The 15,530-nt window shown below is 49.0% G+C and overlaps 1 protein-coding gene across 3 annotated transcripts in view; it reads left to right on the top strand.

Moving 5' to 3' along the window:
* The window catches only part of TBCD (tubulin folding cofactor D), a 2,437,462-nt gene that overhangs the window by 2,193,689 nt on the left and 228,243 nt on the right, over positions 1-15,530 (top strand). For all 3 annotated transcript variants that reach the window (XM_078654702.1, XM_078654704.1, XM_078654703.1), the window contains one exon: positions 10,252-10,339. In XM_078654702.1, the coding sequence (XP_078510828.1) occupies positions 10,252-10,339 (88 nt within the window). The remainder of the gene's footprint in view (positions 1-10,251; positions 10,340-15,530) is intronic.

Genomic DNA, 15,530 nt, shown 5'->3' with positions numbered 1-15,530 from the left:
ACCAAATGTGGCGAAAGTCCCCAAGAAACCCGCAACCCCTCCAACATTTATCGGAAGTGGCCGGATAAAAGCGATGTAGCCTGGTCGGGCATAAATACCATTGCATAAGAGTCTTAAGGTGGGCTTCCCTGAGGTGAAGCGAGTGATTAAACTTCGTGATATCCCGCCATAATGCTGTCCATTCAGTGTCTGAGACATCTCTCCCCAGCATCTCTTCCCACTGTTCCATATACCTAGGCCTAGGCGAGACCGCCGATTTAAGCAGGAGCTGATACAGGAAGGAAATGGCCCCCTTCATTACAGACGTCCGCAGCAGGAAGGCCTCAAATGGGGAGGGTGGTCTCGTGGCTGCCTCCAGTACCCCCGGCGACGTGGCCCAATGGAGCAGTTGTGCATGACGATATTGGTCATTTTGGGGAACCCCATAGTCCCTCACGCAGTTTGCAAAAGTGAGGGGAGCCTGACCATGGAACAGGTGAGTCAGAGCCCTACAACCCCCCTCCCTCCATGCATCGAAGGGCCCCTCCCGCTGAGCCGGCGGGAAGGCTGGATTGAAGTGCAAGGGCGTGAAGGGTGAGGGGAACGTAGTCCAACGTTCATCCCCAACAAGGGTGTCCCATACCTTCAGGACAGTACCCGTAGGAGTACTTATATAGGCATTCAAGGGGCGGTCCTTCTTAGGCTTCCAAGCCAGATCCCAAACCGACCTCCCCGCCACACTCCGGTCCATATGCAGCCAATGCTTCTCCGATGTTTGCTGTGACCACTCCACCAAAATTCTCAGTTGTGCCGCCTTGTAATAAAGCTGGACGTCAGGAAGTCCCACCCCGCCCTCGGACCTCGGCCTACGTAGTAACGCAAAGGACAAGCGTGCTCGACCCCCCTGCCACTCAAATCGCAAGATCTGCGTCCTAAGACGCCGAAAAAAGTCGCCGTCCAAAGAGATGGGCAGGGCCTGAAATAAATACAAATATTTGGGAAGGAGAACCATCTTCACAGCATGGATCCTACCCAGCCAGGACAGAAATTTAGGTTTCCATCTGTCCAATTCGGCTCGAGTCTTTGCGAGCAGAGAGGGGAAATTGGCCGCGAATAGTTTGCCCACAGTAGGAGTCAAGTGGACCCCTAGGTAGACAATCGAGTCAGCAGCCCAGGCTAAGGGTGTCGGAGTGCGCACGCGTTCCGTGTCTGTTGGCGATAGAGTAAGATTCAGGACATACGACTTGCTGTAGTTAACCTTGAAGCCTGCCACCTCTTCATAGTTCAGCAAGGTCTCCCTAACACAAGGCAGCGAGCGTTCTGGGTCCGCAATGGAAAGAAGTACGTCGTCCGCGAAGAGCGTGATTTTGTGTTGCTCTCCCGTGAACGGAATGCCCCGTATACCCTCATGTTCCCTCACCGCCACCGCCAGGGGCTCAATGCTCAGCGCGAACAGGAGAGGGGAAAGGGGACAACCCTGCCTAGTGCCTCTGGTATGCGGGAAGAATGCAGACAAGTGACCATTGACTCCCACTCGAGATCTAGGACTGCAGAAGTTGGCCTTCACCATGGTAATGAACTTCGCCGAAAAGCCAAAAGCCGTCATCGTATGAAACAGGAAGCACCAGTCCACACGGTCGAATGCCTTTTCGGCATCCAACCCCACCAGGACCGCCGGAATGCGAAACCTGTCCGCCTTTTCAATGAGATGTACAACTCTGCGCGTATTGTCGTGCGTCTGGCGCCCCTTGATAAACCCGGATTGGTCAGGGTGTATGATCGCTGGTAACAGATCCTGCAGTCTATGCGCCAGGATTGTCGAATATAATTTCGCATCCAAGTTAAGGAGCGCTATGGGGCGAAACGAGGCACACTGGGTGGGGTCTTTCCCCGGCTTCGGCAGGACCGTAATAACCGCCTCGGCCAGGGAGCCCTTCGAAGAGCCGGTCTCAGCCATGTCGTTAAAGAGGGACACCAGGAAGTCACAAAGTTCAGAGGCGAATGTCTTATAGAAGACGGCAGTATATCCGTCCGGTCCAGGGGCCTTGTGCAGTTTCAGGTTCTTAATAGCCCCGAGTACCTCTTCCCTGGTAATTGGTGCCTCCAGGACCTCATTCCACTCCTTGGATACCTGGGGAAGGGGCAAGCGCTGCAGATACTGCTTCTGAGACTCCGCATCCAGCTCGTCTCCAGCATAAAGGTCTTCGTAAAAACGGCCAAAAACGGTCGCCTTCTCCTCGTCCCGGTGATGCAGCCCACCCGCAGCGTCCCGAATCCCCCCGATATACTCACGCTCCCGCCTATCCCGCAGCTGCCGTGCCAAATGTCTTCCCACCTTGTTACCGCAGGAATAAGACTGCCTGCCTAACCTCAATAGCGTCAATTCGGCCCTGTTATTGTAGTGGGCTCTCAATTTCCCACGAACTGCGGTCAAAGGCCGGAGGGTCACTCTAGAAGGGTTGAGCTTGTGAGCCTGCTCAAGGATCGCCAATTCGGTCTCCAGAGCTTCCCTATCCTTGCGCCGCGCTTTATTAAGATTTGCATTGAGGCCCAAGCAAGTGCCCCTGATGGACGCCTTCAATGCGTCCCAAGTGTTGGAGACCGAGGTGTCCGACACTGGGTTCAGCTCGAGAAATTCCTTGATGGCCTTACGCAGCGCCTTACTAGAGACATCGTCCCGCACCACCGAGGCCGGGAAGTACCATTTCCGCTGCCCATCACCAGGTGAGGACCACCGGAGGCTAAGCACCAGCAGACTGTGGTCAGAGACCGAGAGCGGAAGAATGACGGAGTCAAGGACATCACCTCTAAGTGCCTGGCCAATAAAAATGTGGTCCAATCGGGAGTAAGAATGATGGACATGCGAAAAAAAAGTGTTATCTCGGGAGGTAGAATGGAAGAAACGCCAGCCGTCAACCAGACCCAGTTCACCCACCAACTGCTGTGAGGAGGGAGAAAACACCCCTGTATGTACCCTATGGGTCCCAGAGCTATCCACATTCGCATCCCACACCAGGTTAAAGTCCCCCAGGAGGAACAGGTCCCCTTCCGCAAAGTCACCCACACGTTGTAACACTCCTTGCAAAAATTGATTTTGACCAGCGTTGGGGATGTATACCACCACAAAAGTACAGAGTCTCCCTCGGACAAGCCCCTTCACCATCAGCCAGCGTCCATCCTTATCACTACAGACATCATGAGGCTGGAAGTGCAGCGTAGAGCGAAATAGGAGAGCCACCCCCCTATGCTTTGTGGACGCCGAAGACCTATAGATAATGGGAAATGCCTTATGTCGAAGGCGCAGCTTGTCCTTACGCGCTAGGTGGGTCTCCTGGAGCCCCACAACATCCAACTGATGATCAGTCACATACTTCCACACCTTCTGCCTCTTCTGTGGCGAGTTCAGGCCCTTAACATTCCATGTCCCTATACTAACCGGCATGATGTCCCCATAAACCAAAACTCTCTATAGACAGCATTGGGGCCCCCCCCCCCACAGTCAACCATCATCCGTGCAAAGGAACAGTGACAGGCGACCCAAGGACCCCTCCCGCGCCTCGCCAGCCTGACCCTCCGCCTCCCGCAAACCCTCCAGTGCCGCAGCCCACTCCCCACAGCCACTCTCACACCTCTCCAGACCCACCGTATGTGCCACAAATCACTCCAGTCGCCACCAACATTTCCCACCCCAGCCCCCCCAACATTCCATCCCCCCCCTGAAAGAAAAAGAAACAGTGATATTGTAAACAGAACAGAAACATTGAAGATAATACTCATCAGTCCCAGTTGTCCACAGTTCGCGGAGCTCCGATCACTCCGGGGACAGGATAGGGAGACCATCTCGGTTCCTCCCAAGGTCACGGTCTGGGGAGTCTTCTCCAAAAGTACATCCATTCACCCAGACCGGGGGGGTCTATGCCCCCTCCAGCGCCGATCCGCATTAATCAAGTCACCGTCATGCCGCTCCAGAGCTGGCCTGTGACGCCGGCATCGTCGCTGAAACTACTGAAGCCACTGCGCTCCCCCTCTCCTGCTGGCTAGAATTGCGGTCCGGGCGCCCTCGAGCTGGTGAGGACCCCACTCTGTGCCATGAGGAGGATCGACTGCGCCGCCGAGACGGGGATGCATTCGACCCTTGGGACGGGGCAACATCATCCAAACCCAAGAGCTCCTTCGCCTCCTGGAGGGAGCGTATCTGCACCAGTCGGTTCTGCCACCTGAAGATGATCCTGAAGGGGTGCCCCCAAGAATATGCGATGTTGCGTTCCCGCAGAAGGGAAGTCACCGGGCGAAAATCCCTCCTTTTTTGGAGCGTAGAAGCTGCTAGGTCCTGAAAAAGCTGAGGACGATGGTCCCGAAATTGCAGCGAAGTGATGGCCCTGGCTTTACGAAGGATGCGCTCCTTCACTTGAAAGTCATGAACACAGACAAGGATGTCTGGGGGCGGCCCCCCCCCTCTCCTGGGCAACCCAACGCGGTGGACTCTATCCATCTGGATATCCTTCACATCGTCTTCGTCCAAGATCTGCAGAAACAGTTCCTGCACATAGCCTCGCAGGTCTCCCGCCTCGCCATCCCAAGGCACCGCTCTAATGCGGATGTTATTCCGACGGGAACGGTTCTCAAGGTCTTCCGCGTGTGCCTGCAGATCCAAGTTTTGTTCCGTGAGACGAAGGATGTCCTGTTGGAGTAAATGTACATCATTGGCCGTGCTCAAATCATGGTCCTCTAGAGTCGCCACTCTCTCGCCAATCCCATCAACATCTCTCCGCACTTCCCGGAGATCAGAGGCCAGTTGCGCCCGCAGTTCGGAGATGTCCTCCTTGATGGAAGCAAAAAGTTCGGTCATAAATGCCTTGGTGGCCGGGGCCTCGTCATCGGACATTCTTGGCGACCCACTGGTACCCGGGGAAGCCGGTTGCTGTGAAGATTTAGCTGCTCCGTCCTTCACCACACGCCCCTTGCGGGCCTGGTTAGCCATAATGCTGGGCACCCTTCGCCAGGGCGGATGTTCCACCAGTCACCACCCAAGCCAATCGGTACCGGGACCCGGGCTTGCAGGCGTAGTAAGCGGCCCCGCAGGGCAGCCCAACTCGGTGTCCACCACTCTGCACCAGGCCAGAGGCTCCTAGAGAACTCCCGGGCGCCGAGACTCCAGGCGGCAGGAACGCACAAGATCCAAGGAACAAGGAGTCCCTAGTCAGCGATGGCAAGCCCCTGAGAAAACGGTGCGGTGGGGCAACTCAGACGCCAGATATCCAGGCGTGAGCGCTAAGCACTCAAACGATCAGGTGAGCCAGGCAAAATGGCGTCGTCGCGCTCCCTATCCAGACCGCCTCCAGGCCACCAGGCATGCACTCCCAGCTGCACCTCTAGTCCTGCACCAGTCCACAGCTCATGTCCGGGGCCTGCACAATCGGAGCCTCATGACCCCCCTTGATGTCCGGGCACAGCAAGCTGGCGGCAGTCCCCCGGGCCCACACACCTTCTAGGCCGGCGCCGGATGCAAATCCCAGGGCCCCTCCGCACCGTAGGAAGCCGAGCCTGTTTTAACTGCGTTCACCCTGCTCGGATTGCCGGCCGCCAGCCACTCTCCCCTTCTGGGCCGGTGCGCAACTCCACGCGCCGATGCTGGGCCCAACTGCGTGTCCCAGATGAACGCAGCTTCTGGGATGCGCCCGGGGCCTCCACCACCCCTCCGGACCGGCGCTCCTGGGCCTCCGCGCTCCTCCGAGATCAGGCCCCCTCCTCACCTCCAGCCCGAAAACACCTCCTGTGACCACTGGCAGGCAGCGCCTCCCTCCGCCGCTCGCGCGGCTCTCTCCAAGCAGCTGGCGTCCGCGGGGAACTCGGGCGGGCGGCGGCGAGCCCCCTCCTCCGACGCGGTAGCACCGAACTTCCGGCCGGCCTCCAGGCCACGCGAGGTCGGGGATTTCAAGGCCGCACAACCCCTCCGCACCTTCCGCCTCTATGTGCGGCGCAGCGCTCTGCCGGCGGCACCGGACCTCACCACACCACTCCGCAGACCTCCGCCAATCTGAGCCGGTGACACAAGCTATTAGCTGCTAATATGGATCGGCGCCGGAGAGGCACAGAAAGGCGTCCTACTCCGACGCCATCTTGGCCACGCCCCCGGGTCCTACACTCTTAACCTACATCCATGCTGCCTTCATGCATGGAGACTAAGCTGGGGCAATTGGCAGTGTTTGACATCCCTGAAGAAGTTTGTGTTGTCCTTCTGACAGGCATGTGTCCCTCAACCAAGACAGTATATGGATTTGTGGCTTTGAGTGCTATGAAAAATGTTGATCCCCTTTTTACTCCTTTGACCGAAGTGTTGTTATTTATTCTTTTGTTAACGCAGTAAGCCTTTGCTTTGGGCACAGTTAAAGGGTATCTTTCTGCCTTATCTCCTTTCTTGCTGTTGCCGGACCAGCCCTTCCTGTTTAAGTCACCTGTTGTGACGCGTTTTCTAAAAGAATAACACATCCTCCCTCCAAATCTCTTTCGCATATACCAATGGGACTTGAACCTAGTCTTGACGTTCTTGATGTGCTTACCCTTTGAGCTTTTGCACAACTGCCGTCTATATCTTCTAACTGTTAAAAACTGCCTTTCTTATTTTCAGGAGGGTTAGGTATCTGCAAACGCTATCCATGCATCCTCCACATCCCTCATTCTTCCCAGACAAACTGGTTCTCCGAATACATGCCTCCTTTCTGACGAAAGTAGTGATACCATTCCATGTTGATTCAGAAAAGGGGGGGGGTGGTGATGAACAGAGTGTCTGAATTAAGAAGACCACTCTTACCCAGTCCAAAGATCAGGGCTTGATCCATCACCGTTATTTATCTCACTGCCCCATCCCAGCTCAGAACCTGGCTATATGCAAATTAGTCTGTCCCTGGCCCAGTGCATCATGGGAACAGGGCAGACCAAACTACCAAGCCAATTCTTCACCATGTTGGTCAGACCATCAGAATGCCAACCTTTGCCCTGCCTCACCCTTCTAAAGAGGAGAAGAAACTCCATTGCCTAGAGCCAAAAAGAGCATTATATTGATCGTACTAAGGAACACCGGGTGGACGATCCACTCCTCATTTTGGTTTACCAGAGCACAGAAATGAAAAGCTGTGCAGAAAAGAACTATCTCAAGATAGATTGTGCTCTGTATAAAAAACTGCTATGTACTCTGATTCCTTGCATGCTTGTTCCACTAAAGCCAAGGATGTGAATACTGCATTAGCTCATGAAGTTTCAGTCCTGATCATCAGTCAGGCTGCAACTAGAGCGCCTCCACACTTGTTTACCAAGCACTTCGGGCACTTTGCCTGTTCGGTCTTCCAGAAACATCCTAGTGTAAATCTGTTTGCATACCCACCTCCAAAGGTATTGCTTGTGTATCTATTCTAAGGTAAGGTATCTGTGGCTGGAAATCTTTATCATATGAACAAGTTACTTAACTTCGGTAATGCCTTATCTGGTAGAGACTCTATCTAGCTGCAGATTCCTTACCAGCTCACCCATCCTCCCCGATCTGCGAATGGATTTTTCATCATAGGGTTGACCCTTGCAAGTACTTAGTGTCTGCACACTGGTTCATCAGCATTCTGTTGTGGCTGTATGCTTCAGGCATGGAAATGTCATGAAAAGAGACTGATGTCAGTTCGCTGGGGTGGCACCTATATTCGCAACGTGCACATAATTTATGATACAGCTAATGACGCAGAGCCAAACAACGGCACCTACTGACGTGCAGAGGTACTGCTCAAAAGTTTCTTGATCCAGTCTGACTCCTGGGAAATATTCTTAGGTAAGGAATCTGCAGCTAGATAGTCTCTACCAGATAAGGCGATACCAAAGAGTATAACTTGTTCTTTTGAGCTGTTGCGCAGTTCTCCATTAAAACTCTTGACATTAAAAATGGTCTTAGTAATCACCACAACTTCAGAAACTCATGTGTGTGAGTTGCATACTCTTTCTGTAAATTTGCTTTATACTACTTTCTTCCCAGATAAGTTGGTGTTGAGGACCCGAGATTCCTTTCTGCCGAGAGCGGTCACTCCATTTCATGCTGGGCATACCATCAGACTTCCGTAATGAATTGTCCCACCTCATCCCTCTAAGGAAGAAGAGAGACTTTGTCATACAGACCCCAAGACGGCACCAAGTTTCAATACTAATCGCACCAAAGAACTTGAGGTGTACAATCAGCTCGTTGTTGGTTTCACAGGGGCAAAACAGAACATCTGTAGATGGATTGTTCTCTGCATTAGGATATGCTGTGCGTAGGCCAAAAAGCTGCCTCCAGAGGGCTTACTGGCTCTTTCCATGGGAATGAAGGTTGCTACCACTGTACAAGCACCTGGAGTCTCTGCTCTGGATATTTGTCGAGTGGCAACGTGGCCATCGGTACATACATACACAAAGCACTACTGCCCCGACATTCAGGTCCATCAAGAGGGATATTTTGCCCATTTTGTCCTTTTTGGTTTGAGCCAGTTCACAGGCGCAACATCGGGGGGGGGGGGAGGGAGGACTGCTATGGTATCTATTCACTAGGTGAGCAATCTGCAGTTAGTAGTATTTATCAAATTAAATAGGGCCACATGTATTAACCTTATTGCTGGTTGCAAATGGGCTTATTAGCAGAATCCGCCTGTTTGTGAATGCAAAAAGTCTTTATGGCATATACAAAGCTCAAATAGTGATTCAGTATCTTGTTACGGAATCGTAATTTGGGTTTTTAGAGTAGGTATTCGGAAGGGGCGTGTTGAGGTCATCTCTTCCAAATACTGAATTCAAATGGTATGTATAAATGTTTTGCGACCATAACGCTGTCGAAAAACATTCACAATTTGCCACCATTTGAAATATTGTGGTAACCCATTTGCAAATGACAAGGAGTCCCCAAGGGAGTCCCCTACGAGAATGGTTGGCAACATTTTTTGAGAAGACATTGATCTCCCTGACCACTGCCTACTCTTAAAAAATGTAAAGGAAACCTTTCTTTTTTTTTTTTTTAAACACATACCATTTTCTTCAGGCATGGTGGTCTGCTGACCCTAGCAGGCCACCATCCATGTGATTTTAACTATTCCCAATGGGACTCAAACCGAGACCTACCTCATTAATATTCATGAGGTAGGTCCATTTGTGACCCTCTGGAAATTGCACATTAAACTCAAAATACTTAAACATATTTGAAAATGCGATTTCCTAATTGTGTTTCGCAGGGAATTGCAATTAGGAGCTTACTATTTCAAAGTTGACATGTGGCCCCAAGTTACTTACCTTCTGTATCATTCTTTTTGCTGTACGCTCTTTGTAGCTGAAGATTTTTCACCGACCATCACACCTCTGTGCTGCGAACTGAGCTCTTTTTCTAACTAAGAAGATCCCAATCTAGAGGTCTTTTTAGTGGACATTCTATCTAACTGCAGATTCTTCACCGACCCTCCCACCTCCCTGTTCTGTGAAACTGAACTCTTTTTCCACCAAAAAAGTTTCAATTTAGAAATCTGTTCCCTGCTTATGCCAGTCTGCTGATATGCTGTGAGTCAGAGGGCGCGGATACCCTTAGAATGTTACGGACGTCAGCTGGCATGGATGGTGCTTATATGAGACTACGTTGATCACTTCTACAGTGAAAACAATGTCTGTGCACAATGTATCTATAGGTGCGCAGGAGTAATACTTTAAAGTGTCTAGATCTATTCCGATGCCTGGGAAATAGTCACTAGGTGAGAAATCTGCCGTTAGATAGTGTATCCACCAGAAAGATCGTTACCGAAGGCAAGTAACTTTTTATATGTCGCTTTGTGTATTGTACATAACTGTCTGGCACTGGAATGACTGTTCGCTAATCTGCTCTGATTGAAAAAAGAAAACTTAGTTTTGGTCACTTTCTCAAATGTTCAAAATTTTAAAAGGTAGAAAGTCATTTTTAACTGGGAATTTGGTGGGTCAAAGGCAAGGATTACAATCTTGAACTGTTGTATGAATGACACCATGACCTTTGCAGGGCAGTGGCATATTGTAGCTTTGAAGGTAGTGTAAAGCAAATTATGTTTAATAAAATACGACCAATTATTTACATCACAGTATTGCTTTGGTTACTTCTAAGTTAGTTTGGTTGTGGCTTCCTTGTCAAAATTGTATGTGCTTTGTCTAAAGGTATGCTCTTCTGTTGGCCATTGAAACCCCTTTCAAAGGTCATTTCACACATGTCATCGCTCACACTTATAGTGTACTAATTCCTTTTCACACTAGATTCTGTGGCATGATTCAGTTTCGAGGTGACATTAGAAAGAAGATTTTATTCCAGCTGTTTGTTCTACTCTGCCATCCTTTTCCAATCGTAAGTACACTGTTGTAACTGCTACAGCATAAACATGTCCTGTTAATTGATGATACTTGCAGCTTCTTCATAATGCAGCATCTCCATTGACAAGTAAAATGTTTGGCCTTTTTTTAGTGATGTCCCTGATGAATCAGATATTGACTTAATATATGAGTGGCCACACCTGATGATATCCCTATACATTGGGATAGAAGTGTCAAGACGCAAGAAAGGGCAAAGAGAGTGTAAATTCCACAGTGTTTGTACTGTACAAACAGCGACAAAAGTGGTACAACAGAGTTTGCAGTAAAAACATCAACATAAAAAGGTCAACCTTTTTCAGTGATGTCCATGATGAATCAGGCGTTTCATTTAGAATAAATGGTTGTTCTGTCACAATGATATCCCTATATTTAGGGATAGACGTGTCAAGACGGAAGAAAGGGCCATAGAGGGTGTTCAGTTCCACAGTTTGTACAGGACAAACAGAGCAACAAGGTGGCACAACTGAGTTTGCAGAAAAAAGATCCAATTTGAAAAGTTGGCTAAATATGTGCACTCAAAAATCATACCATGTTATCAGGATTAACAAAAAACAAACTGGATATAATTTTAAAGACCAATGTAAAGGCAACATATCTGGCTTTAATGTGAAAATGGATTCAACTTGCATTTGTGTGTGTGCTAGTGTTTACGTGTGTTGGCGTTTTAAAGTCAGATGCATTAGCTTTGCCCATGCTTGTTAATATTTGTAAAATTTAGAAAGGAAATTAGAAGTTATTTCCATAGAGTTGTGCATTAGGATACTTTTCATTATTGTGAAAAAAAGAAACAAACGACAGACCAGGGTCCAGCTCAACCAATCAACGTGTACAGTAAATAACCCCTTAAGTGCTGCCGTCGGCCAACGGTCGTCACGGGCACTACCTCCCCAGTGCTGCGTGCGACCGCTGGACGTCCAGTTCAGCACCGGATAATGGACAGCGCAGCACTGGGGAGGTATGTTTACGAAGCTCCCAAGTGGATAACGGTAGTGCAACACACTTCCTGCACCCGTCGTCCAAAGGTGCAAATCACAGCCACAGTTTTCAAGAAAAGATGCAAGGTGCACTCGTAGAAAGTTAGACACACATGCAGTAATTCCAAAAAGTGCTTCTCTTTATTGAGTAAATTCTAAAAAAAAACGCACACAGCCAACGCGTTTCGTTCCCAGTAGTGCCAAAAGGGAACTTTGTCAGGGCTCTTATATATTTGACCAATTAGTGTTGAAGGAAAAAAATATTGTAAAGCAAGCAACGTCCTAGATGGCACAATACGTCTGAACCAATATTGATAAGAATCTCTTTAGTAATGACCAGTCAGCATAGGAAAAATATATGATGAAGCAAGCGGCGTCCTGGAGTACCAAGTACCTGAACCAATGTTGGCGAAGATCTCTTATATGATCAGCCTATCGCCAATGGTGAGAAGTAACTGAACAATAGCGTCTTGAAGGGCCCAATGTGGCCTAAATCAAGATGAATTTGAAATCTTACAAATGTATTAAAGAAGAAAAGATCTCACTAGGTGTGTCCTACGCGTAATATGTGCATTTGGTCACTGTCAGGGCAATCAATCCTTATATGTAATCTCAAAGCAAGATGTAACGATTCACGGCAATTCACAGCATCAATACACAGCATCATAACCAGCATCATCACATTATAGATCTGCTTTTATTTCTATTTGAAATACAGGTCTGATAGTGTCAGACCCTTCAGTATTGTTTTAAAGTCTTGCGTTTGTTTCTGTGACATAGAAATAGAATTAGATATAATGAAGGCTCCCTTGCATAGCCAGCTACATTTGTCTCATTTGTTTGGGCTGTGTATGAATTGTGAAAAACCTTAATTTTTCATTTACCTCAATTTTAGTAACAGTATGCACATGTATTGCTCCTACACAAATCATAATTGTACAACTTTAAGTCTTAATTATTCTTCCTTACTATGAAATAATTTTTAAAAAGTTCGCCCAGTTGCAGTGTATAGAAGCCACCAGTATGTTAAAGAAAATAAACACTCCAGCCATGTGGGACTTTGGGTCAGCTAACTTATAGTAAGGCCATGCCAATGTGGAAACTAAGAAAGCCTATAGGAAAGCTATTATAGGATGAGGCACGCACTTGGACCTGACAAAAACATTAAAAAGCATTTACTGAAGTGACAAAAAAACAAAGAATTGTTACCTGCATGACAAAAGTCATGACGATTAAGTGTACTTTAAGATACAGTGCCCGATTTAAATCTTGGCGGATCGGATCCTTTCGTCAATTTTTTGACGGTTTCACCGCCCTCTTACTTGGTGGTCCACCCACCCTTTTTAGATGTTAGCGGGTCCATATAAGAAAGACCGGTGAGTGCCACCGACTCCGCTAGGAGTTTTCTCCCGCGTCAACAGCGTCATAGGCAGAAGTTGCTGTCGGGGGGAGTCCAGCTAAGATTACCGCCGAGCCAATCACAATGTACCTTTCCCGTCAAGGAAACTAGGCCTGGGTGGTAAATTCCGTTCTGCTAGCGGAATTTGGGTGATTTCACGTTCCGTGGAGACCGCGTAATTGGCAAAAATTCCACGGCTTTGCGGAACTTTTTGCTTGTTCGTGCTTTCAAAATGCATACAGCGTTCGCGAACAGGAAAAAACATTGTGAACGGGCGGAACAAGCAAATCAGCGTGTTCGAGGAACTTTGGCGTGCTCGCAGAGATTTTTTACCGTTTCGCGGAGCTTTGCGAAGCACGACTACGCAAAATCCGCCCACCCCTAGAGGAAACTGTTGGCAGGGATGCCTCCTCTTTTGAGTTGGTAGAATCGAAGAATTGAGGTAGGAACTTACTTTTTCTTTATTTCCCACGTCCGTCTTGAAACCCAATATCCAGGTCATCCCGTTGCTACTACATGACCACAACGCTAATCAACTCTGTTGTCACCGGTATCTAAGGTATGCTTCTTTTACACATGTTTTACTGTGAATAGTTGTAGTAAGCTGGCTCTGTATACACTGTACCAAAGTAAGGTGTAGTGTGCACAGAGTCCAGGGGATCCTCAGAGGTATAGCAGTAGGTAACTTAGACAAGTACTTACAGCTCTCTTTGTGGTAGTGTGGGCGAGCAGTTAGGCTTATTAGGAGGGTGTGTTAAGCATTTATTGTATTCACTCAATCAAGAATTAATTACACACAGTCAGAGAAGAAATCCATACCAATTGGGTAAGTATAATACAAAGGTATACTTAGGTTTTATTTCTAGAACCAAGCAGAACTTGGTACCGATAGGTAATTGTACTCACAATTGTTAAAAGTTACAAGGTAATGCAATTGGGAATAGATTTGCAATAGTTAAAGGATGGTATATATTTTTAAAACAGTTTAAATTATACTGATATGACTTTTGATTACTTTTGCATTACTTTTGGATTACATCTGCTACTCGGGGGGGTGTGCCTAGCTATCAGACCGTGGATCCTAAAATACAAGCTAAGTAAGACTTTTTCAATTTTGCAATATAGTTACTTTTCTTTTGTACAAAAGTCAACTCAATAACATTTTTAGGAACAAAACATCACAACATTGATTCCTATGGAGAAAAGAAGGTTATCGGTTTGCAGGTAAGTAAACGACCTGCAATACTAGTTTTTGAAGGTGAGAACCAAGGTTCCCCGAGGTTCAGGTAGGCACTTAAAATGCACCACCAGTGACACTAGGGCGGCTGGGTGCAGAGTGCAGGGGCCCAATGTAAGCCAATCGGGCTAAGGGGGCCTTTGGTCAGCGGCTGCTTAAGAGTATGCCACTCGGTTGTGGGAGTAAAGCTCCTGGAGTGTTAGGATCAGCACCGCAGGGGCCAACAATCAGCACAGGAGCTGCACCACCAGCGGCACAGGGGCGGCCAGGTGCAGGGTGCCAAGGAAGACCCTGTGAATTCCAATGAAGATCTCCAGTTCTGGAAAGATGCTGCAGGCTCAGTCAGGGAGGCTTCCTGAAGGCAACCACCAGCTGTATAGGTAAGTTGGGTTCATGGTGGATGCCTGGACACTGTCGGTTGGGCCACCCAAAGCCTTGGGGTGTCTGGTGCAGGATTGTCGTTGGCGTTGGTTGGTTCTCACCAGTTCCATTTGCGGTCAGGGGACCCATCAGGTTGAGGAAGCAGGTGTCGTCTTGAAGCTTGAGGGAGGTTAGGGATCACCAGATCTCAGGTCAGGATTGCTGGGAGACCTCTTTGTGCTGTTGGGCCTCTCAAACTCGGACCGTTGGCGTCAGGTGCAGAGTGGTGAAGAACCACAGAGCTGCCTGGACCTGGTTTCTGGTCTTGGAGTCTTCGTTGATCAAATCTGGTGTTCACAGGAGACAGAGTCTGTTACTCGAGTGCAGGGCAGGTCCTCCGGGCTCTGGGTGGGGGGGAGTGGATGGGCTGCTGAACACACCGGGGTTTCCGCTGTAGGCAAGTCAGAGTCGGGACAGGACGGTAGAGCTGATGCCAAATCAGTTGGTGTCCTCTTCTTCTGAGTCAGCAAGATCTTTGGTCCTTTCAATTTGTTCCTCAACATTCATGAGCATTACAGGGGTGTGCAAGTCGGGACCAGTGGGTCCCTTCCTTGGAGTGAGTACACCCCCTATTATGCCATCCTCCAGAGGGGCATGAACCTCTTCCTAATTAGTTGGTTCCCCTCATCTCCAAGATGGTGGGGACTAAGATGTGTGCTTCACATAGCCTTCCCCATCTGAGGGGTGAGGTTGGCAAATGTGGGCACACCTCTCCGCCTGGCTCAGTTTTCCTGCCGATTCTCCAGCCGAAAGTAAGGGTCAGAACCAGTGGGAGCCAGTTGCTGTGGGCAGCAAAGGGCAGGGACAGCTTATAAAGGCGCAGGCCTTTGAAGCTTCTCCTCTCGTGGACCCATCCCATCCTAGGGGAGGAGGCATGAGGCTTCTGCCCAAGATGGGCTTTGTTTCTGGACCCAGAGAGCGGAGGCTCTCTAACCAGGTGTCCAGAAACATATCTGGTGGTGGCAAATTGTGGGCAGCCATTCCGGAAACACACCAAGGCTGGTTGTTGTTCAGGGGGCAATTTTAAGCCTTATGGCATCTCAGAACCATTATGGAGCAGTGGAGTTTGTAATGACCAACTCTAAGATCATATACTCTTTTTGGCTTTACTGTTCTTACAATGTCTAAGAATGGA

This window comes from Lissotriton helveticus, chromosome 7 (genome assembly GCF_964261635.1).
Source record: "Lissotriton helveticus chromosome 7, aLisHel1.1, whole genome shotgun sequence".
NCBI lineage: Eukaryota > Metazoa > Chordata > Amphibia > Caudata > Salamandridae > Lissotriton > Lissotriton helveticus.
The sequence above is the reverse complement of the archived record's forward strand: the minus strand, read 5'-3'. Positions and strand labels throughout refer to the sequence as shown.